The sequence below is a fragment of the Nematolebias whitei genome, chromosome 8 (genome assembly GCF_014905685.2).
Source record: "Nematolebias whitei isolate Nwh7 chromosome 8, NemWhi1, whole genome shotgun sequence".
In the NCBI taxonomy this organism is placed as follows: Eukaryota; Metazoa; Chordata; class Actinopteri; order Cyprinodontiformes; family Rivulidae; genus Nematolebias; species Nematolebias whitei.
In genome coordinates this window covers 25155403-25179782 of record NC_056505.1, presented here as the reverse complement: position 1 = coordinate 25179782, position 24380 = coordinate 25155403, and the positions used below count along the sequence as shown (strand labels likewise).

General features: G+C 38.8%; 1 protein-coding gene across 1 annotated transcript in view; it reads left to right on the top strand.

Annotated features, from left to right (window-relative positions):
* adgrv1 (adhesion G protein-coupled receptor V1) overlaps positions 1-24380 on the top strand; it is a 127286-nt gene that overhangs the window by 81382 nt on the left and 21524 nt on the right. Inside the window, exons 89-92 of the mRNA XM_037680666.1 lie at positions 6079-6195; positions 13446-13624; positions 17174-17331; positions 22744-22865. Of these exons, the coding sequence (XP_037536594.1) occupies positions 6079-6195; positions 13446-13624; positions 17174-17331; positions 22744-22865 (576 nt within the window). The remainder of the gene's footprint in view (positions 1-6078; positions 6196-13445; positions 13625-17173; positions 17332-22743; positions 22866-24380) is intronic.

Here is a 24380-nt window from a genome sequence, read left to right as displayed (position 1 = left end):
TGTCTCTTGTTGTCAGGCTGACATACAGAAACTCTTCACCATCTCAACGAGGCTTTATGGGTTGTTGTTTTTTCAGTGCTTATTTAGTTTGCCTTTTAAGTCTTGACCAAAAATCTAAAACCTTGAATTGTTATTGGTCCAGCTGGAACGCTGGCACACTAACCCAGATATTGTTGCAGGCGACCTTCTCCTTGCACTTCTCTGTTTTCTGTGCTTTAAGTTCATTTAACCTTTATTTGTACCGGTTAGTCTCATTGAGTGCATAAAATAAACTGTAGACTGATAGATGCAAGTTCAGGGCTCGACAAAAAGAATCTGCTGGTAATGCAGAGATACTTGATAAATTTATTTTTCCTGAGGTTGACGTGAGGCGTTTTGCTTCACAGTGACGATAAGCGTTGATGGAAGGGTGCGTGTGAAACGATAACCTCATATTTATCTTCTTTACTTTCTCCTCTTATATCTCAACAAAGAGAAAACAGCCAGGGTGCAGGCTGATGCTGGAGCCAACTAGATCAGACCGGTAGCTGTTCGAGAGATGGGGGAGGTTAGGGAGAAGTGCGGAGAAAGAGGAGGGAGGAGGAGGGGAGATGGAGGATGGAGTAGAGAGGCAGGAACGAAAATATAAAAGAGAAAGGGAAGCAAATGGAGACACAATACGGAGGTACTCGAGTTCTGAACGAGCGTAGATGGACAGGCAGACAGCTAAGACCCCGCTCCCTCAGTGATGTAATGCATCAGGCACAGGCTATTTTTAGCCTCACTAGTACACTATAGCCTGAGCACAGGCCTATTGATTAGCTCCACAACTTGCTGGGAATATAGGAGCAGCACCCAGCAGCACGTAAATCCACTGAGCTTTATGAGTCAGATTTGCTGCTGGACTGTTCCTTCTACCTTCTCAGCTACTGTAGGCCTTGGTTGAACTTTACAGCACAATGTGGTGTTGATGTCTTGACTTTGCAGTTTCAAGTGTTTCTACTCAGTGAGGCATGACCCCTTTCAGCATCTGGATCATTTACCATTTCTAGGTAAAGAAGCAATAATTTATTTTTGTGCTTTCAGTCCTAATTGTCAAATAAAACAAGGTTACGTGTTGTGCACGGTGAAAAATCACTTCCAAGGCAGCAATTACAATAATGAGCCGGTTTCATTCTGAACGATTTAGAGTCATGGAAAATATTTTCTAACTAAACATTTAGCCAAAGCAGTGAACCAAGGTTTAAGGTCTTAGACTTGAAGATAATCTGTCAGTTGTGGACTGGGGGATGGTTAGAGAGAGGGCCTAAATGCAGGCTGAAAATCAAAAAAAAAAAAAAAACACAAAATGTTTAGGTCTAAACTAATTAAACTAAACATGAAAGCACCACCAATGAACCCAGAAATCCATGAATCAAGAAGATAAATGCGGAAATCCACCAACCTAACCCGTCTCATATTTGAATGTCTGTTTATCTCCAGCGTTGTTAACCTCGGCTCTTACTCTTGATTACACCCTTAATTGCGAAATTTTGATGTATTCACACTTTGTGCACAGTTTCTAAAGCAAACTGCCTTTGATATCCCATCTTTGTCTTATAGAGTCATACTGTATGTTAGCAGGCAGGTAGCAGGTAGTGCGTGTGTGCGCTTCAGTGTTTCCTTCAGTGTCACCGATTGGTCATTTGCTGACACGCCTATTGGATTGATTGACAGATCACAAAAAAAAAGAGAGCTGGCAGTCCCAGCCGCAGTGGTGTTCTGTGTTTATATGTTATTAATGAAAAATTCTAAAAAATAAAATAAACAGGGAGCGCTGGCCCTGCAGCTCACACATCAGACCAGCCCACCAGGAAATCTCCAGACCTGCCCGCAGCCACGCTGGACCTGATTTTAATTCGCTTGTGACAAATTCCTTCATTTTTCACGAGTCATGGCGTCAATGGAGGAGAAGGAAGAGATCACGTGCCTTTTGGCAAAAAAACTAAAGGAAAGGCCAGATCAGGGATGAAGAAGGAAAATTTAATACATTGGTGTCGCATACAAAACAGTCCGTCACCGGGTAGTTTATTGTGCGACACTGAGTACGCGGTCGTGAAAATTGAGCTTTGCACAGACTCTAATCCGGTACGCACAGACCTCCGCAGACTGACATATGTGCCATTATACTGGAGGCTTAAGTGTCAGAAGCATTTGTAACTAATGTGTTTGTGTGTGTGTGTGTGTGTGTGGGGGGGGGGGGGGGGGGGGGGGGGGGGGGGGGGGGGTGACTGTGGGTCCTTCACTAGAAAATTTTAAATAAAGTAGATTCCATTTCCTGCAATCTGGTGTATTTTAATTGGTTGTTAAACATCTATTTTCACCTACATAAGTAAACACTTGATTCAGTAACTACCGATATTTTAGAGTTAATGGCACAACAAGAAGTAGCCTGACCAACAGCTCTCCTTGTGTGAATAGAGCATGTTATGCTTCTCTCACGCATCCTAATCACACCCCCCAACAACTGTATTGCGGTGTGCAATACAGATGCGCTAGCTTAGATGCTACTGACATAGAGCTCCGCTTCTCTCATACATGCCCCCCTCCCCAGCTCCTGCAGGTAAGGGGCATTTCATTTCAGGACAAATTGAGGTTGTCAATTGGTCAGTTGCTGAGGAGCCTACTAGATTGACTGACAGGTGGGTTGAGGATTTGAATCATGCAAAAAAAAAAAAAAAAAAGATTTTTCTGGCCTGTTTAAATATCATCATTTGTTCCATATTTTTTCAAAATTTATTCAATATTTTGGTGAATCTAAGGTTTGAGATTAAGCTTCCTTACAAAATCCTAATGATGGTTCCCCCTAAAGTGTGTTTGTGTTGAATTTTTATTTTTTTATCTGAGGGCATTTTGACATAGTGACCAGACAAGCACTGGTTATGGGAAACCCAGTTTATGACAGGGTAGATGGCTTTGGTAAATTTTACCATTTACCTAGTTTTGGTCACAAACTTTAACAACATGTTGCACAACTCAAAGACAAACACTGTCTGCTGAAGATACAACACATTCGTTTTTTGTCCCTTTGCCCCTATTAGTTTTTTACAATTTGTTTATTAAAAAGCTGTCTGTTGTCTGCGCAGGTTGACCACTTCATTCTCTGTTACTCTTTAGGTTATTTGTACAGCAGAGTGGTTTGTGTTTTAGATGAAGTTGAAGACAAAGGAAAACCAGCCCCTCCAAAGAAACCATTAAATTCAGTAGATTTAGTTATTGCTTAAAGTGTTCTTGATTTATTGTTTCCATGTGGAACATGGAAAATTCTCACTTTATTTTCATGTTTTAACAGCCAACTGGTCTCTTTTTGTCAAAAACATCCAGTTTTATTGCATAATATGTGTTCTCATAAACTACCTGGATGGCCTCTCAGCTCAGGCACAATTCCAGGTAACCCAGGCATGAGTTCTTTTCCTGTGCTTCCCCTCCTACATCCTCCAGGCATGGTTTGGGCCATGCATGGGAAACTGACTCATGGATACCTTTTCTTTTTTAATAGAGAAAAAGCTGTTATGCTCCTTGAACTTTCTGCTCAATAAGAATATCCAGGCAGGGACTTGTGAGGCCTGGAAAATCCAGGAATAGTCATTTTGTTGTTCCCAGATGGTTTAGAAAATATAAATTGGGGCCCGGCAAAAGAAACAAAGTTAGTTTTTTTTTTAATGAAGGAAAACATAATATATAACAGTAAAAGGAAAACAGAATAGGGTTAAGTATGTTTAGAAAATCTTGAACAAACAAGTTATTTTGTGGTATCTTGCATGAATATTATGTTGTTAATAATATATTTTCTAATAACCGGAGCTTCATTTTGATGTAGGAACTGTAACGAGAACAAGAACCAAAATAAATATTAAAACTGCAGCTGGTGGCTTATTATGGACACCATGGTAACCACACACTTGTGTCTTTCACTCCCTGACTGCTAAGTTAATGAGAGGCAGACAAAAACAGACCGATAAAAGCCATAAACTGTTGTAGTTTGTAAATTATAAGAATTCTTGAAAAGTGAGCAGCTGAAGACTCCAGTGGTCTTACAAGGGAATTTTTATGTTTTTTCCAGTGTTTTATGTAGGAGATATAACAAATTAAAATAAATCAATTTTAGCTTTGAAGAGAATATTCAGCTAAAATATAAGTGAAGTCTGAAAGACTGTGTGTGCACTCTCTGGTGGGGTTTGACAGAAAACCATAAACTCCACAGTGATTGACACGATGGGGGAAAGGAGACAAAGAAGCATGTTTTGATGCTTTTTATTTTTATTTTTTTGAATATTTATCAAAAATAAATGTGGGAGGGACACGAGTTTGTTTGCAAAATTAACAAAATAAAAAATTCTAAACAAAAGTTAGTGACATCAGTCACCAGTAAAAAATATCTGTAAATATCCTCAAACTGTGATTGTGCACAAACAATTAAAAATATCAAAATGCCAGTTCAATCACATAAAGTCCAAGCTTTTATTTATTTTATTTTTTATTTCACCTTTATTTAACCAGACATTAAGAACAAATTCTTAATTACAGAGCCGGCATCGCAGCACCAACAGGCCCTTGCAGGGTCAAGGGAAGAGAAACAGTTAGGCAAACAATAAAATATAGAAGTCATTAACAAACAAGGAAATCACAAATTACATTAACAACAGTTCATTGTCAAAGGTAAACGACAACATTACCAAGCATGGAAACATTTGCAAGTATCTTCAAACACTGCTTTTAAACATTTTTTTAAAACTAGAAACAAGTGAGTTCAGACTCAAAGTGTTTTGAAGCAGATTCCAGTCAGATGGAGCACCAGAGCCAAAGCCAGACTCTTTAGATTTGTTAACCACAAATACTGAGAGGATCGGGTGTTGTACTTCGAAACCGCTGCTAGTTGCAGTAGATGAGTTAAATATGGAGGTGAATAACTCAGCAACGTTTTATAAATTAGGGTAAACCAATGAATTTCACAACGAGTATGTAGAGAAGAGTAGAGGTGACTGGATTTGTGACCTTTTGTGACCTGTTTGAATTTTGAGCACTGGTTTTACTACAGAGCTCCAAAGAGGGCTTGTTTGTCTCATATACTGCACCAGAACCATGTGGATCTTCTCTGTTTCTCTCATGCTTCTTTGCAAATTGTGTCCATGCTGCGCAGCATACGACCACCTAAAGCCACTGCACAGTCCTGACTGAGCTGCATGTTTGGTGTATAACGTGCATGTTTTATTTTCAAAGCTGCACAACGCGACACAAACTCTAAATTGTCCCTAGGTGTGAGTGAGAGAGTGAATGGTTGTTTGTCTCGTTTGTCTCTATGTGGCCCTGTGATGGACTTGCGACCCGTCCAGGGTGTACCCCGCCCCTCGCACAGTGATTGCTGGACATGGGCACCAGCGACCCCCGTGACCCAAAATGGAATAAACGGGTAAAGATAATGGATGGATGGATGGACAACGCAACACAGAGTATAAATTTGGAATGAGCACTTTTTAGAAGTTATCAGACCCAAACCCTCCTGTTCATGCTTGTCTCCACTTCCTTTCTGCTCTGCTGAGCTGGCGGTGGGCCAACAGGCTGCAGGTTATGTAACTAGTGCCTGACTGCATTGGCACTACAAGTGAATGAAAGTCTCTGATGGACAGCGGAGCTGCAGCATTTTTCTGCTGCTCTCATGGGTTTTCCTCTCACACATGCCTCCAACGTTACAGGTTTTTGGAAACACCTTCAAAACTCTCTTCAGTCTTTCTCATAAACACATTCAAGCTGTTTTGTTGCATAGATTATGCAACGCCATTTTATAAAGCGCCCACTCACCCACACATTTGGATAAACTTTTGAGCGGAGGAGGGATTTTATGAAACACGCTTATTTGGCTTGTTGATGGTTTTATCTATTTGTCCTGCCTGCATCTTACTGCATGGTGATGCAGACAGCAGCAAAACAACATGAAAAGTAAATAAAGGTCTGCAGAGAAGACAAAAATGTGTGTATACATGAAAAAAGGGGTTTTCTTGCTTGACCCAAAGGTTAACTCTCAGTAGTTAATAACTGTAAATGTGTTTTGTTCGTCTACAGATTTGTTTCCTGGTGTCAGCTTTCCATGGTCGATTGTTTTCAGAGGACAGCTGTGCAACTCTGGCGCTCTTCTGCCACTATTTCTACCTGAGCCAGTTTGTTTGGATGCTGATGCAGGTAATGCCAGGACCCAAAAAATATATAAACTACGTGACTCAAACTTCTTGACTATAATCCCACTGGTTCACCAGACTGAAGTAGTTTGCTGTAGATTATAGCCTTTTTTCATAATGTGAGTTTATTCTGGATAATTATATCTTAAAATATAACTTTATTTTTACTTGATGGCTCAAAAATGGCACAAAGTTAGGCTGTTCACAGTTTTTTCTGCATCAAAAGTAATTTTAAAACGAGCCTGACTTATTTCTGTATTAAGCGGTTAATCATTATTCGTACACGATAAGGTGAGTTTTTACTTTTGGCGTAAAATGAAGATTGTTGCGGGATACAAATGTTGACCTTAATGTTCATTTATTAACATCTCACCCTCTCAGTCCTTCCTTCTTCATCGTAAGGGCTTCTTTTACTAACAAAACTAGTGGTGGAGAAAGTACTCAAACACTGTAAAAGTACAAATAAACAGACAAAAATGTACTCTAGTACAAGTACCACATTAACATTTTTACTTAAGTAAAAATAAGTAAGTACTTCCTTTTAAAAATACTTAAAGTATTAAAAGTAAAAGTACTTGCTGAATGTATTACTAATGCAATGGTCTACAGTATCATTAAGTGTGCCTATATGTATATTTTCTGTAATACATTAATAGTGTTGAGCCATTTTAATGAACAATGCTGCAGATGATACATGTTTTTATTGTGTTTACTCTGTGACACAGTTCACACTTGGACTTGTGATTCTGTGCATCAGAATTTCAGGGATCACCTGCAGAGTTAAATGTCATTAAGCAAAATAAGAAAGAGGAATGATTATACCTTTGAAAGTTTTTATTTAGCACAAAACAAAACCAATGTGTCATTTTAACTGCAGTAAACACATTTAAGTAAAAGATGTCTGCCTGAACAAAAAAGAGCATTAGACCCAACAAAGGAATAGACTCTGATCATTTCAACTCCAGTTTGTCATCAACACTAGTTAAAATATTGTCTATTCAACCTTGTAATGGGTCAATAGTGAACAATATTTTAACTTCCTGACACCATTTTTAAAACTTGGACCTGAGTGTGGAGCCATTTGGAGACATCTCTTGTCTCCTAACATCCATGAACTGACACATTTTAAAATTGCAGCAATAATTTCTTGTTCAAGTTCAGAAGAAGTTGGTTTTCATAGGTTTTTGAGTCCAGTCTGGCTCTTTTGGGAGAGATAATCTGTCCTGCTGTCCTGATATGTCTTTCAATAGTCTTTCAATAATCTTTCAATAAGGCCATGGGTAGCACGTATTTTCTGGCTGACTCTCCACAGTGGAATCCATTTTGAGTGTGTTAGCAGTGCTGTGGGTGCGACCAGCTCAGTGACGTATATACTAGAATATACGTCATTGGTCCAGCTCTTCTTGAAGGCGGGTCTAATGTTACCTGCCCACTTTGCAGTGATTCAATGGACCAACTCCCCTCTCCCCATTGGTTACTTTCAAACTAACGAACACATTTTTTTTTTAAATGCAACGTGAATGTAACTTGTAACACATTATAGAAATGTAGTGTAGTAGAAAGTACAGCTACTTAATGTAAAATATAGTGGAATAAAAGTCAAAAGTACCCATGTTTAACTTTACTTAAGTAAAGTACAGATACATGAAAAATGTACTTAAGTACAGTAACAAAGTACTTGTGCTTAGTTACATCCCACCACTGTACAAAACCAATCAATGTACCGTTGTAAAGACTTGAATTATCTGTCTTTAATTAAAAAATAATCATTAAAACCCAAGGATGCAGTCTCAAGGCTTTTTGCTTTCCTCATTGCATGATTCTAAGGTGCTGTGTAGATTTTTCCTGTGCAGTATTTTATCCTTCAGAGGTGACTTGTGACCACAAGAATGTTGTAAACATGGATCAGAGTACCTCAGTAGCTCATTCAGTTTGTTTCTGCCCAAGGAAGAGACCCATGTAATCTCATCTGATCCCTCGCCTTCAGATTATCCGAGAAACAAACATTTTTAAGAACATAGTCTGATTACATAAATTAATTTGACGACCCTTTTATATTTGTTTATGTTGTGTCATGCATGTTCATTACCGAAGTTATTTCAAAATAACTTTATTTAGAATTGACCAGAACAAGTAATGAAAAGCTCAAACAATATTCTGAATTATGTTATTTATCATCATGGTGAATCAAAATATCCTTAATCTGTGATTTTGTGTGATTACATATCTAAATTAAATGTCTCCAAATGGTTCAGTAACAGCTAAAGTTCAGCTACATCACATGAGTGTTGCTCCAAACTCATTACTTCTCCCTAATTTCTCTCCGTATGGCCTCCTCATGAATAAATGACATGTTTTGCCTTGCTTTTACCCCTTTACAGTCATTGGCATGTTACATTTTAAAGTGGATATAATCAGTGTTTACATGATAAACATAATCCCTCCTGGAGCTCACTGAGTTGCTTGTTGGTGGAGAATATTCAGATTAAATCCTGACTATGCTAAAGGAGCTGGAGTTGTGATGCACAGTGCGTGCTGACTGCATAAAGAATGTCTGACGTCTGGTTCTTTTGTTTGTTTTTAACCAATAATGACTTCTGAGATTTCTTAAGGGATAAGGGCTCAGAGGCTTAAGAAGTGTTACAATCTGCATGTCAGGAGCTGAGATGAAATAACCTGCAAACTGGTTTTAGGCACGCATGTTTGTTGTTGGAGCTGATTGCGTCTAGTGGAGAATTACGAATAACTGGGGCAACGCTGCACGGAGAAAATCACTTTGGAGATTCATGCGCTCGCGCTGTTGCTCGCTGAAATGCATCTTTTCATGAATTGCTCTTGTTCATCAATACTCCAGCCTAAAAGCCTCTCAGCTCATTTATTGGCTCTCAGCAGATATTCTTGCTGAGGATGAAGTTATGCCGCCACTCTGGCCTACATTAACGCGTGGCACTGAACCCTCATTGTCATCTCCGATGTGACGCCTCACTGCCCTTTTTTTGTCTCATCAGATAGCTGCTTTCAGATAAGTGACTGAAAGGATCAGGCGCCAGCAACCCATCTTAGAGCGAGACTGGGGAATATACCTTGGCTTAATGCCAGTAATTTAATCACTATCCTGAAAGGCCTCTTCTTGACGCTCCCAGCATGCTTCAACTGTGCAGCGTATTATAAAACACAAGCCAGGAGAAGCTCATCTGATCTGTTTTTGCAGTGTGTGGTTATCCTTTTTCAATGTGCCGTCTGAAAGTCGAACAAAAGGAGACCTACTTTACAGCTGTGTAGTCAGACGAGACAGCCTGTTCTGAGCAGACAAATGTGTTTGTTTGCAATAATAGTAGGACACCCCGCCTCAAAGATGACCTGAAAAATAGTTTAAAGGAAAAGTTCATGTCTTTTGAAGTGGCGTTGTTTGGAAAAGTTATAAACAGTGTCTTACCTGATGCAGATGAATCTTTGAATAATTTCCGTTTGGTGAAACTGAGTTTTTATTTTTATTTTTTTTATCAGATTGGTGAGCTATAAATGCTATTTTTATTTATTGGGGACTGCCTAGTAAAGCAGCCCCTTATCATTATCCACCTAACAAGGGTTTATTAACTTTACATCTTACTCTTCCGTCAACTTTAATGTGGCCCGTACCACAATGTGTACCCCCACAATTGTTATATCAAAACGACCAGCTCGGCACCGTGATGTGTGCTATTACTTTTAACCATTTTTCTCATTCAAAACACCTGATGGAACTCACCAGCTTCTAACTGCTATAACTCAGTCATTCTTTGAGAAACTGAGTTGAAATTTGCTCTGGTCGTAGCTGAGAGCAAGTTTTCTTACTAAGGCGAGTCAAACATCCAAGATGGCCACCAAAGCTACATTTAAACGGCTGTAACTAAGCTATTTTCACACAGAGTTAAAATTTGGTGAGGTTATAGCTGAAAACGTTTCCCATCACATACTGAATCCAAGTAAAAAATCCAAGATGGCCACCATAGCTTAACAGGAAAAATGACTATAACTCATTGATTTTTCTTTTTTTTTTTAATTGCCATATTGAGTAAATAATTGGTATAGTGGTAGCTGAGAGTGAACCCCTGTCAAATCAAAATTTTAAATTGGCAGCAGTCCCCATCAAAAATTCTCCAGGAACATTCTAGTTTAATTTCATTTTATTATTTGGGTTTGACCCTGATCAAACTAGACATGACCTCTTCAGGTCAGTCAGAATAAAGTCCATTTATGTTAATGAGTTATCCACAACAGGTAAGATATTGTGTTTGTAACGTTTTTCACAGAACCTCACAAAAGATCTGAACTATCTTTTCATGACGCAGATAAACAAATGACGAAACAAGATTTTTTTTTAATAAAAGAAAACTTCTCATAATACTTTTTGATATTTCTTCTCCTTCCTAATTAAATCTGACAAACCCCCTCAGAAAAATACAACTAAGCATTTTTCAGTGTGACGTTTTACATTTTTCATTAAGTATGGTGGCCCTGAGTGTAAAGGAACAACATTTGAAAAAATGGAATTACATTTGAACAAAACTGAATTAAATTAAGTCAAACCGTAAGTGGTGAGGTTTTATTTATTTTAATGTTCTACTTTATTAACATCATAGAACAAAAAACGATGTACAGTAACAAGATACAAATACCAACTCTCGTGAAGGGTGTGGGGTCCGTGAATCATTTGTTCAGTTATTTTTTAATTCAGAATCTGAAATAAAAAATAAATAAAATAAAAAAATTAAAAAAAAAACAGACATTTCTTTAGTCATTTTCACGAGGGATTCAAAAAATACAATACAGCCATGCTTTTTGCATTTTTCACTTTATCCGTCACATCATTTTTTGTTGCGATGGATAAAACATGATGGGTCCATCTCTACAGTTTTTTATTTTAACTTTGATGAAAGATTTTCTAGTTTGAGCTTCTTCCACTGTTCATTTTCAGCATCTTCAGCTAATTCCCTCAGTCTTGCATCACTCAGCCTTTAGTCTGCATTTTTGCAGAAGATGCTCATTTCTGTAGTTGCATACTGTTAATTGACTTTAAACAAATATAAAACTATGAACAAAAAATTGGATAATATTGCTTTTCAATTTTTTTATCTATGATATTTCAATGCTGCCCAAATCTCTCAGCTAATAATACATTTATAACTTTAATGCAACCTAAAAGCAGTTGTAAATACAAAAAACATGCTGTTGATAAAAGGCACAACAAAACAAACTCATCTAAGTCTGCAAGCCTGCAGACCTGGATCCCAGCCATGCTCCCTGGCAACACAATGTTGTGTATCAACAGTTAAACTGCAGAGGCCACAACTTCAGCACAGTTGTTGTTTTCGGCTGCTTCCTTTCTGCAGGAGTCTCCACAGCGAGCAAACTCACATGTAAAATTTGGCGATTACTTTATGGCAGACGTAACCTGGGCTCAAAAACTGCAGCCTCATGAATACAAGACCTCAGCGCTGACCACCAAACTGCACACTCTTCATAATCCAGTCTTCTGGATCTCTCCAGCCCTGCTCACCCTTTAAGAACATAAGCTCTTAGAGCTGCCTGACTTCCCTCTATTGTCTCAGCGCAGCACAGCCGAAGTGTTACACAACAGAGCCAGCATTTATTTTTTTTATTTTTTGAGTACTGCATAGATACTATCTGTTTGTCTGCATTCGTCCTTGGGTGTTTGTGCGGTCAGGTTTGGATTGAGGCGTTGAGGAGTCAGCGTTTGTTAGCCTGCCGGCATGTGCTGTATCACGTTGTCCTCGTGTAAATGTCCTGTTCGAGTGTTTGCAAACAGATGGCCATAAAGATCATCTGCAGCCATCGAAGCTGTTAGTTTTGTTCATGCGCCTCAGCTACTCCTGTTCTGTGTGAGTTTCTCTGAGCTGCTCTCAACTTGGAAATGTAAAAATGGATCATTCGTCTGTTTTTGCTCTGTCCAGACGCTTCATAGAGTCAGAAGACTTCGTGTCTGCACAGCCAACGACATGTTTAAAGAAACATGCGCAGAAAAAGCTTGAAAATATGACCCCCCACCCCACAGTTTATTACCTGTCTGTCTATGTGTGTTCATTTCTCTATAGCACACATGTCAAACTCAAGGCCCGGGGGCCAAATGTGGCCCTCGTTGACATCGTATCTGGCCCCCAAGATGATATGTTAAACAAAAACTACTTTTATCACTTGAATTTTTTCAGTAATCTTTGATTATGATGGTGAAAGTGCAACAGAGAACGTCAAATGAGAGCAATCAAACTCTTGTTGAGGAACCTGTGACCAAGAAAAGATGTTGGGTGTCTGACTTGAGTTAATGTAGTTTCTGAAACTGGTCCTTAGCTGGAAAAAGGTTTTAATTTTGGCCCCATTTTGTAAGTGGGTTTGACACCTCTGCTCTATAGCATTAACAAAACATTACGTTAATCAAACTCTCAGAAATCATTGGATCTGCAGTTGATTAATATCTGGAGTCAGTTAAGATGGCTGCCACGGTTAGGCAACATTTGCAATCACATCATTGGCTATACTAATTTTCAGGTAGCTGAGAGTCGTTCCCTCTGTGTGCTTTTAGCACTAAATGGTTGCATAAAATCTGTCTTTAAAACTTTGCCATCAACCATCGGAGTCTGCTGTCTCTGTCTGTTAGCAAAATATCTAATAAACCACTGGACATATTTTAATAAAACTCTCAGAACGTATTAATTGGTTGTACTTCTACAACTGATTAACTTCCTGAATTAACCGAGTTCAAGCTGGCTGTCGCAGCCAACTGCGCTCGAGGAACACAAGTGTGGCTATAACTCAATTAATTTTACAACTATTGAGCTAAGAATTGACGTGGTAGTGGCTGAGCATTATCCCCAACACATACTTTGAGCGCCACACATTGCACAATGTTTTTACTTAAAACATTGATATTAACTGTTGGCGTCCACCCCATCGGTCTGTTAGCAAAATATCTCTTTAACCACTGGACAAGTTTTAATGAAACTCTCAGTGAGTCGTTGTTGGATGTTTATTTAAAGCTCAGCAAACATTTGGAGTCAACTTAATCCAAGATGGTTGCCACAGATAAAAGACTTTAATGAACACAAAAATGGCTACATTATAGTCAGTTTTACAGCTACTGAGTTAAACTTTGTGTGTTTTTGCTTTGTTTTTTATTTTTATCTCATATGTTTTGCCTTTTTTAACGTCTGATCCCACTTCCTGTAAGTATGTGTTTCTCCTGAACTGTGTCCTCAGGCAGTGAACTTCTGGCAAGTGCTGGTGATGAACGATGAGCACACGGAGCGACGGTACTTGTTCTACTTCCTCCTGGGCTGGGGACTTCCTGCCCTGGCCATCATCGTGCTGGTCATCGTGCTGCTCGGCGGCTTTGGCTGGAACATCCATGCTGTCTATGGCCTGGTGCAAGGAGACGTGTGAGTCAACAGACAAACAAGAGACGCTTTAGAACCAGTGGCGGGAACATGACATCGGTCTATTTTTAACCGAACCCCCACGGTTGTGTTTTAACCTGCCCCGAGTCGTTTGTGTCGACTGTGTTTTTCACAACCGAGGGAAATTCCTGTTCACATGAGAACAGAGCAAAAAGTAAACACCTGAGCCGGTGACATCACATGAGGAGGTGGTTTGTCCAATCAGAATGAAGAAGGATGAACGTTTGCGTGCGCTGTTTTCGCACAGAAGTTTGAGACTTAACCTTAGGGGTGGCGATAAATTGTGGATTTATATTTAGTACGGCAAAAAAGTTAGCGCATAACAGATGAGATCACCTTTAAGTAAAAGCTGGCACAAATGTCTTTACATTGGTGTCTTTTTTTTTAAAGTTTGTTTATTTTTTTTATGTATTTCATTTGTGAAGAAGTGTGCAAATATGAAAACTGATGGAGTTTGGACCCTTAGCTCATGTCTTAAATTAGCCAGCGGTCTTAGGCGTGGCTGTTATCCCTGGGGTTGAAGTGAGTTTGCGTGTTTCCTGTGAGCTGGGGTGGAGCGTACTCATTAAGGACACAGAGGAGTATTCAGTTTCATGGAGAGCTGTCCCTCCTCTCTGAGGGATTGAAACAGCTTTTGAATTTATTCAGCCTTCTCTGTTTCTCCTCCTTCACAGTAAAGAGGCTGCCTGTTGTTTTCTCTCCTCTCCAGCTGTCTCAGTTTCGCCCTGCCTGCGCACAAACAAGTGTTCAGAGCTCGCCTTACGTCACCGCCTCACTCTGGAGCAATTGTTTCTGGGAGTGTCAGCGAGTGAAGCACGTTTCTTTTAGTAGTTCTTGCTAGATCCACGATGATTGTAGCGAATGATAAAAGAGAAGAGCTAGCACACACATTGTAATTTTACCCTGCACATCTATTTATCTACTCACATGGAAGGGGAGAGCATGTAAACTACACACGGATAGGTGCCAGGCCAAGAGGCCATCCTATGCTCTAACTACTTCTCTGCCGTGCTGCCCCTATTACCCTGTTTTTAAATCTGTTTGCTTCATTTTTCCTTATAATGACTGAAACATTTTATTTTATTTTATGTAACGAGAATACTGTCTTATTGTGGTCAAGCGCTCCTGTTACAGCTCTGTAGATCTGAGCTTGCTTCATGTTTTCGGTCTGTTAAGAGAAGAATCTGTCACTAAATGAAAACGCATCTCTTATTTACCGTATTTTTCGGACTATAAGGCGCCCTTAAAAATCCTTTAATCTTCTCAAAAATCAACAGTGAGCCTTATGTATTAATTCTGGTTGTGCTTACTGACCTCGAACTGATTTTATGTGGTATAACTGAACAATGTTGAGAGTTATTGTGAATGAGTTGGATAAAGTTTTACTTATCTGACTGTTTTGATTCGCTTAATGCACATTATAGTCCGAAAAGTACGGTATTAGGCCTTTCTTTATTTCAAGCACTAGTCAAACAGAAACTCAGACTGCTGCTGCCAGAGTCTTAACTGGAGCTAGTAACAGAGATCATATCTCTCCAGTTTTAGTTTCTCTCCACTGGCTCCCTGTCAAGTCCAGAATTTAATTCAAAATCTTACTTCTAACCTACAAAGCTCTCAACAACCTAGCTCCATCTTATATTTGAGCTCTTATTGTTCCATATTTTCCTAGCAGAGCACTTGGCTCTCAGACTGCAGGTTTACTTGCAGTTCCTAGAGTTTCCAAAAGCAGAATCGGAGGAAGATCTTTCAGTTCTCAGGCTCCTCTCTTGTGGAACCAACTTCCAGTTTATGTCCGTGAGGCTGACACATTGTCCAGTTTTAAGACTGGGATTAAGATTTTCCTTTTTGATAAATCCTACAGTATTAATGAGAGGAAGTTAAACTGTCCAATTAAAACCTAACATTCCTTGAGTTAAAGCATGTTGCCCACCAGCATGCATGCCAAACTTTAGTCAAAGAGCTTGTGCGATCTGTTGTCACTCAAAGTGATAGTAGGGATGACTCTCAGCTACTACCACATTAAATTTTATCTCAATGTTTCTAAAGATGACTGAGTTGTATGATTTTTTTTTTGTGTTTTCTAAGATGGATTAAATTAAAGTGGGTTGACCTTAAATGCAAGGATTACTTTCTGAGAGGTTTTTTTTTATATATATGTACAGAAAAAGATGAACTGTTCAGACAAGAAATAATTTAAATTATTTCACTTTGGCAGCATACATGCTGTATAGTGCGCTTTGAATTTCAGTCTTTTTAATCAAATTCTAGTAATTAGGAACATGTTTTACATATGGGCATTTTATAATCAGAAGGGATGTAAGTGCAGTGTCATTTCCCACGTTGTTTATTCTCCTTTGTATATTGAAGTCTGATCTGTCAAGCATTTTGTTTTTAGTCTTCAGGGGGAGTGTTCTTTAAGAATATGTGCTTGTTCGATCCTCAGCCCCACTGTCTTATGAAGCGTTCCTCCAAAAATCCACTCCTCTCTTGATTTTCCTCTCTCACAAGCTTCAGCATCAGTGAAGTGGGCCCCTGGGTTTACATTTTCTTTATCCTTTTTAGGAATCCCTCAAATTCCTCTTCCGAGTGCGACTTTCAGTCCGGTCGTCTCTCACCTCCTCACAAAACCACAGCAGCCCAAACGTCCAGATTCCAACAAGTTCAGACTCATCGTCCAGATGTGCTGGTGGGACGGGATGATGCAAGGAGTTATTTGGCATACCTTGTTGATGTTTTGGCTGGCTGAGCTCTAATTATTCACAGCGGTGGCTCCAACGTGCAGATGTCCTATCTGTGTTTGATGCTCCCACCCAACCGGGAATGAGCTTGTTTTGTGAAAAAGACTCCGTCGATTTCCTATAGTTGTTTGGCAGCTACTGTTTATTTGGGCATGTAGAGTTTCCCAGAGGGGGAAAGAAAACACATTTCACTTCGTTCTTATTTTGTAAACATGTCTGACTGAAGGAAACTGGGAAAGAATTCATGAAATGTCTCAGGAAAACAGCAAAAGCCCAAAACTGCAGAAGAAAAAAAAAACTTATTTGGTCTCACCAATACAGAAAAACATGTTCAAATATGATTGTAAGAAGTCTTTCTTTTTTTTTATCTACAGGGGGGATTCTCAGTCTATGGTTTGGCAGATGTTTGTTACTGAGGAGAGGTCCAGTGAAGCATTGTTGATCTGAGTGATTATCCAGCAGTAGCTGAAGGGGAACCTGGCTGTTCAAAAGCGTTTTATGTGTTTTGCAGCTGCTGTTGAGCAAGAATCTTTGCAAGTCTTAGGACGGCTCAGAGGTCTCAGTGAGCAGATCCTGTTTGTGAAACCTGCAAAAAAACAAAGTCTTATACAGAGCAATAAAGGCTTGTAATAGAGTTCCAGTTCTCCAGAACTTTCTGCCAAACTGGACACATGTTCTTTACTCAATGTGTTTTACTAAACTCCAGTCTTCTACCATCCCTCACCTTTTCTTTGTCTTTTAATTTTACGTTAAGTGATCTCTCTCTCTCTCCACCTCTCCATCCTTTTTCTAGGTGCTTTATCCCAAACATCTATGCAGCTCTGTGCACGGCTGTCTTAGTGCCCCTCATCTGTCTGGTTGCAGTACTGGTTATATTCATCCACATCTACCAGGTCACTGAGCAGTGGAAGGCCTACGATGACCTTTACCGTGGACGGACCAACAGCACAGGTGAAATCCAATAGTGTAAAGTTAAACGCTACCTTTGCGTATTGTCATCGGGTTTTATATGCAATCACAAAAACTGTCCCTTTTTCATTTCCTGCTGTATAAAAATTAGTAACCTGTGCCAGAAAAGATCTCAGAATCTAAAGTGCATCCACCTCTGTTTATTTCTGAGTTTCTCATACTTGTCTGCCCTCATTGGCTCATAAATATACTTGAAACTAAAACACTGACAGTCAGCTTTTTATTTTACATTAATGAATGTATTTTCATTAATTTAATTAAACGAGCCAAATCACTTCACATAATAAAGTTCTACGTTTTACTGTAAACAATCTAAAACTTGCATGCAGCTGTTATTTGTACAGAAATAAGCACCACCGAGTTATGACTAATGTGAATTAACACTTATTCAGTGACTTTACCCTTACATGAACATTCAAGCCAACTCTCTTTAGCCCTACATCATTTGGGCTGTAATCTCAGCCCATTTGTGATAATCAGCAGGACTAAACCAGCTTTGCGCCATTGCAGACCTTCAACAACAAAGCAAAGCCTGAATTTATGCCATTCCTTAAGCTGGTGAGCAGTTCACTTTGTGTGTGGCCACCGGAGCAGCGTAGGAACCCAAACAGGTGATTTGCTGAACTGCACGTAGGTGTGCACTCAAACAGATACGTGCTTTTGTTTCTCCAGAGCAGACTGAGGCCCAAGCTGCAGTTAGACTGGTTGGGAAAAGCAAAGATAAAACAGCAACAAGGAAAAGCTTCAAAGACTTAACCTTAAACAGAATGAACAAAAAACAACTGTATGGAGGGGAGAGGGCAGCATGCCGTGCACAAAGCAGCAGACTGTCTAGACTGAACATTTCGTGCAGTGTAGAGTTCAGAAAGTATTTACAGTAAACCAAAACCCCAAACATGATGACTCTGACATTCTTATTAAAGTTTACTGAGGAATTTGGTGAACCCATAAGCATTAGCTGCACCTTAACAGTGTTTAATCTAAGAACACAGCGATGCCAGAACTCTGAATACATAGGAACATGCATGAGCCCGTTTGAGGCATGCACATTATGAATCCGCATTTCTTAATAAAAGTTGTCTTTTTGACACTGAATATTGAAATTGCATTTTTTAATTTCTTACTACGGCAAACAGCTGAGGAGATAAAATGGGTCTAATGTGTGCACTGGTGCGTGACTGTGCGAAAACCACATGTAAAACTCCCAGGCCTGTGTGAAATATTGCAGAACTCCTGATGTCAGTGAAATCATGGGAGCGTGCCACTAGTTGCCCGGAGCTCACTCTTCCCCACTTGCAGGAATGTGCCTGCATAAAACAGATATATCGAAAATAGGCCACTGTGCCCAATCCAATCCAAGCAAGAAAAATAAAAAATAAAAATCCAACTAAAGTCGCCAAATCAAAATCTCATCAGCAATCTTGTCCCAGCCCAAGTCAACTTATAAGGTCTGTTTACGATACCTGGTGTTCTTTTGATGCACACTTTTTACAACGCTCACTAAACGCACTTTGATCAGCAGAGAAATTAAAAGCTACAATCAAACTTTCAGTGGATGAACTTTTATTGCTAAATGTTTTATTGTTTGTGCTGTTGGAGTCTGAGCAGCTGTTTAATGTGCAAGTCAAAAACAAAACAACAACAACTGATTGTTGTTGTATTTCATGTATTTTGGGTTGAGCAATTAACCATTAAGTAACATATAAAAGAAATGAATTCAATGCATTTGCTTTGCATTTTTAGAAATAACATTTTACTTTGTGAATTATAATCTTCCTTGAAGGACTGCATATTACCATCTACTTGTCATGCTTGTTTAAAATAAAACAATATTAGAAAATAATCATGCAGCTGTTGTGTCCCAGACGTCATGCATGATTTTATGTTTAGTGAACCTGATCTGACCCTGATCTGACCCTGATGACCCCAAATCTATCAGATGGACAGGGACTGTTATTTCATTGATCTGAATACAGTCTGAGCCATCTGATGACTTTCTTTCTTGAATTAATCAAGCAGAAAAGACAATTCTCTATGATCATCACTGTTTACAAATGTTTGATAATCAAATTGTGTTAGTTCACTCAATGTTACAGGTTGAAAATAACTACTCATTTTTATTTTACATAAACAGTAAGTAATGATTTTTATTCCTCATTCAAAGAAGAAATCAGGTTAATATGCATTTCTTGATTTTCTGTCTGAAATGAGCCAAGCAACGTAAGTATGTGAAAGTTGAAGCTTCGGTCAACTAAATGTTTACTGAAAAAGAAATGTCATGTTTAATCTTTACAGAAGATACAGAAGAGTTTGACTCCACGAAGTCTGCTTTTCTGCAATAATCTCTCTGTCAGTTGTTAAACAAACTCATTCTCTGACCTCGACTTTTGATAACACCTTACGTCAAAAACCACACCTCTTTCTGGTCCATCCACGAATCAGAAAGCTCTAAATTGACCCGGAAGTCAACTCATTTAAAATGTGGCAACTTCCCGGTTCTGCTAGAGACTAGAGAGTCTAGAGTCTAGAGTCTAGAGTCGAGAGTCTGGGGAGATGAAGAACTAGAGAGTTGCTGGAGTTGAAAGATTCTGTTAGAGTCTGAGAAGTTCTGAAGAATGAAAGGAGTTCAGAGTTCTTGGGTGCAAACGCGTTCAGGATGACCCAGAGACGTTTTGGGATTATAATTTCTGTTTGAACAAACCACACACGACTATCTAAGGATTTCAGCTGCTCTCAACGGAGACGCTGAAAAAGTCTGGAGGATTCTCTATCGAGCTGATTTATCATCGACCAGGTAACAGTTTCTTCTTCGACTAAAGTGTACCGGAGGCAAGCTGAGATCTGATGAAGCGTGCACGTTCTGGACAAACAGATTAATTCCCTCACATATCTCTCTGTAAGATAACTCCATTTCATCTTAAAACTCTCCTCTTTCTCATAAAATCAGTACAGATATTTTCGAAATATCTGAAGCAAAGTCCTCGTTCACCGCAGAGTGATCGATGTCCCTTTTCTGTGAAACTTGTCTGTTATTATTTTCATATTTTGCCAAATTAATGTAAATGTTTGATGTTAAACTTTGATTCTGAAAATAAATGACCGCATTCATTTTGATGGGTCAAAGATAAATAACGTCTCTCGTTACATTTCTGTTAAATTCAATGCACGACATTACACAGTCAGAAAGATGAGGAACTCGTGAATATATTGTATGCATATATATCTCATATATTGTCATACTACAACTAGTGGCACGTACCTACGTGACTACTACATATGCAATACTGTGACATCTCGCAATATATATTAGCAGTCAGAAAATATATCGGGGATGACTCTTGGCTACTACCACACCAAATGTTAGCCGTAAATCTGTAGATCATGCTGAGTTACAGCCATTTGTTTGGTTTGCTCAGGTTGCTTTGCTATGGCCGCCATCTCGAATGGGGTTGGCTCCAAATGTTCATCCTCTATACTTGCTGATTACTTTTGGAGAGTTTATTTAAAATCCATCCATTATTTTATGAGATATTTTGCTAACTCTGCACACGAGCTCTCATACAGACACAAGCAAAAACATAATCACCTCTCATTTTTGGCAGTTGCCAAAATTTAGACTCATCTTTTTTGAGTTGAGCAAAATGAACTTGAAATGATTTGAATCTGAAAATTGCATCATTAGATATATAGAAATATTTTATTAATGTTTGTAGCTCCACCAGACAGACAGACTCAGACAGTGTCCCACATGCAACACAAACCCCCACAAGTACAGTGGCTACACAAACTTATTTTCCTGCTTAGCTCCTTTTCATGTCAACAAGTCAGTCAGTCAGCATTTTGCAGTCAGTCTCCACTTGGCTTTGGGAACCTGTTTTTACTGTCCACAGACTGGAATGTGCTTACATGGTTGGAAAAAAATCAAACCAGTTAAGGGAGGAGGAGATAGATCTGTAAGACGGAAGAAGAAAAAAAAAAAAAAACGGGAACGAGACAGAAAGAGCTTGAAGTTTGAAAAGAAAACTGATTAAACACATGTAGTGACTGTGAGAATGCATCAGGAGACTGCACGGCAACAACTCCAAAGCTTTAGAAAACAAAGAGGAGGAAAGCTTATAGGACATAAGTCTAAGAAATAAGAAGAGAAAGAAAGCAGAGCGCAGGAAGTATAACTGTGCTGACTCAGAGGAAAGTCGCTGTGGGATAAGGGGCAGACTTTTGAGCAGAGTGGAAATGACGGAGTGATGGAAGTGGCACCTAAGTGAGGGCCTTTTGTGCAAACCTGGGCCCTGTGCCCTGTGTTTCCATCCTACTTGTGAAGTGAACTGTACCTTGTGTCCTGCAGAACACATAGCAGCAGGCTGCAGCTGACTCTGTGTGACTGTAAATGGGCTTTCCCCTCACGATTTAAAGTGCAAATCAACATCCATGTCATTGCCCTAAAAAACATCACGACCACTCACAAAGTAAACATGCACAAAAAAAGACCTTTAGTACTTGCTTCCATGCTTGTGAAACGACTTGATTAGAAACCGCAAGAAGCATCACACACACTTATAGGTTAATAGATAACCTGCCCAATAGATTAAACGAGTTGTCAATTTTCAGTACATCCTTAAAATCGAGGTAAGGTCAGCAGGCCCCATGTGACTGAGGAAAACATTTTCGCTAATCAGATACCAAATAATACAACTCCAACCCTAATAATGTGTCAAATGTAAATAATAACCGAGTGTAATGGTTTGCAAATCTCAAAAACACATTTTATTCACAATAGAAAAATGTAAACATGTTAAATGTTTAAACAAATAAATTGTGCAATTTTAAGGAAAAAGGTCATTTTTAATTTGATGTCAAGACAGAGCCACATTTACCTCCGTGTAGTGTCTCCTTTTATAAACAACAGTCTGTAAACATCTATATGTTCAGTATTTTTTAATCTGTAGCGTGTGCTCATTCCACTCATTTTGCCAGCATGTGTCACATATGTTGTTCAAAAATGTGCATACTCTTTTCTGCATTTATGCTGCCATTCCAGATTTGTAAGCTGCCCATGCCATAAGCATTAATGCACTCCCATACCATCAGAGAGGCAGGTTTTTGAACTATGTATTGATAACAGGCTGGATAATCCTCCTTTTTAGTACAAAGGTCCATATGTTTTCAAAAAAACAATTTCTAAATAAAAAAAAATCTGACTTTTTAAAAAAATCATCTGAGGTTTGCTAAAGATGATGGACTCAAAACAACACGTTTGTCTTCATCGTCATTACATCAGAACCATTGTAATATAAATAAATGTATGCCGCCTATTTGTTTTCTTTACTTTTTAGTATTTTTAAATCTTGACATGTTCTGTCAAACGTAATGTGTTGTTGTTGTTTTGTGTTCCAGAGGTGCCGCTGGTCCTTTGCCTGTTTTTGCTCATCTCCCTGGTCTGGCTGTGGGCTGGACTCCACATGGGCTTTAAGCACCTGTGGATGCTCATCCTCTTTGTCATCTTTAACTGCCTGCTGGTGAGTTCACTGACTTATTTTTATATTTTATTATTTGTTTTCACGCCTACTTGTTTCCCCATTGACTCACCTAACTCTCTCTATTCAATAATGGCTGCATTTTTTAATACAAATTTTGAGGGGTTTTTTTGTTTGCACAGTGTCTTGTAGCAATTAAATTAAAACATCCAAAGAGGATTTATGAAGTGATCAATTAAAAGGAAAGGTTTTTCTATGTATTGTCCAGCTTCAAATCTGTAGAATATCTTCTTTTTTGTGGATTGTCTTGAGTGTTAGTTTATTATTTTGTCACTTTGATGGGCCGTGTGTGTGTGTGTGTGTGTGTGCACTGTGTGGATGTTTGGCTGACTTGGAGTACTTCAGGGGTCAGATCATCCCACTTTGATCCACTGCTTCAAAGAGTGGGGAATGCCTCATGGAACATGTGGAGGAGGGTTCTCAATGTGCCATATCTCCCTCTTCCTCGCCGCTTTCCATCTTTGTTTTAGCCTTTTTTGTCTTTATTTATTAATTATTTGGTACTTTAGTGTCTCTTTACCTGCCTCTTTTTTCAAGTAACAGGAAGCATTAAAGCGAAATGTTGCAATGATTATTACTCAGTTAGTTCCTCACATCATAAAAACCCTACAGGTAACGTTCATTTCAAATCAAATCCAATTTGCCAGACATTTTCTTACACAAGTCTTCAGAAAAATACAAAACTAAACGTCTTGGAAAGTCTACAAACCAATTAAAGCACAAAACGCAAATGGAAAAAACACATGACACATTTGAAAACACAAAAAGCAACAAATGCATAATAAAAGTAGCAACGGTGCTGTAGATAATAACATGACTAATTTTTCTTTATATCAGCTTCAGGCTGAGTTTCTATAAATACAGCCTCAAATGCACCTCCCTCAAATTATCTATTAAATAAGCAGCAAGTTCCTTCATCAATTCTGATTTTATTTATTAATTCATTTTTTAATATAGTCACACTCTTGGTTCACTTCATGTAATCAGTGTGTGAATGGGCTTTTTGAATATACAATAAATACTGAATTAAATAAATATTAAGCTTCCAGTTTCATTCTTGATACAAAATATTGTAAGCTTTGGATCCCGGAGGACCATGTCTTCAAGTTCAAGTTCAAGTTTCTTTATTGCCATTCACATATGGTGCATGAAGTGGAACAAAATTGTGTACTCAGAGTCCCAGTTACATCCCAAAACAGCAAAATATAAAGTATAAAAGAAACAGTATACAAGGACCTAAGATAAATATGAAGATATAGGCTAAATAATACGCTAGATCCAAGATATAGGCTAAACACTAATAATGTAAATAATACGGTATATTAAACAGCAGCCTGAACATGAGTCTGTAGTGAGCAGATGGGTATGAATGAATACAGGAGCATGAGATCAGCAGCATGAGATAGTCAGCAGCATGAGATCAGCAGCATGAGATAGTCAGCAGCATGAGATCAGCAGTGTGAGATCAGCAGCATGAGATAGTCAGCAGCATGTGTC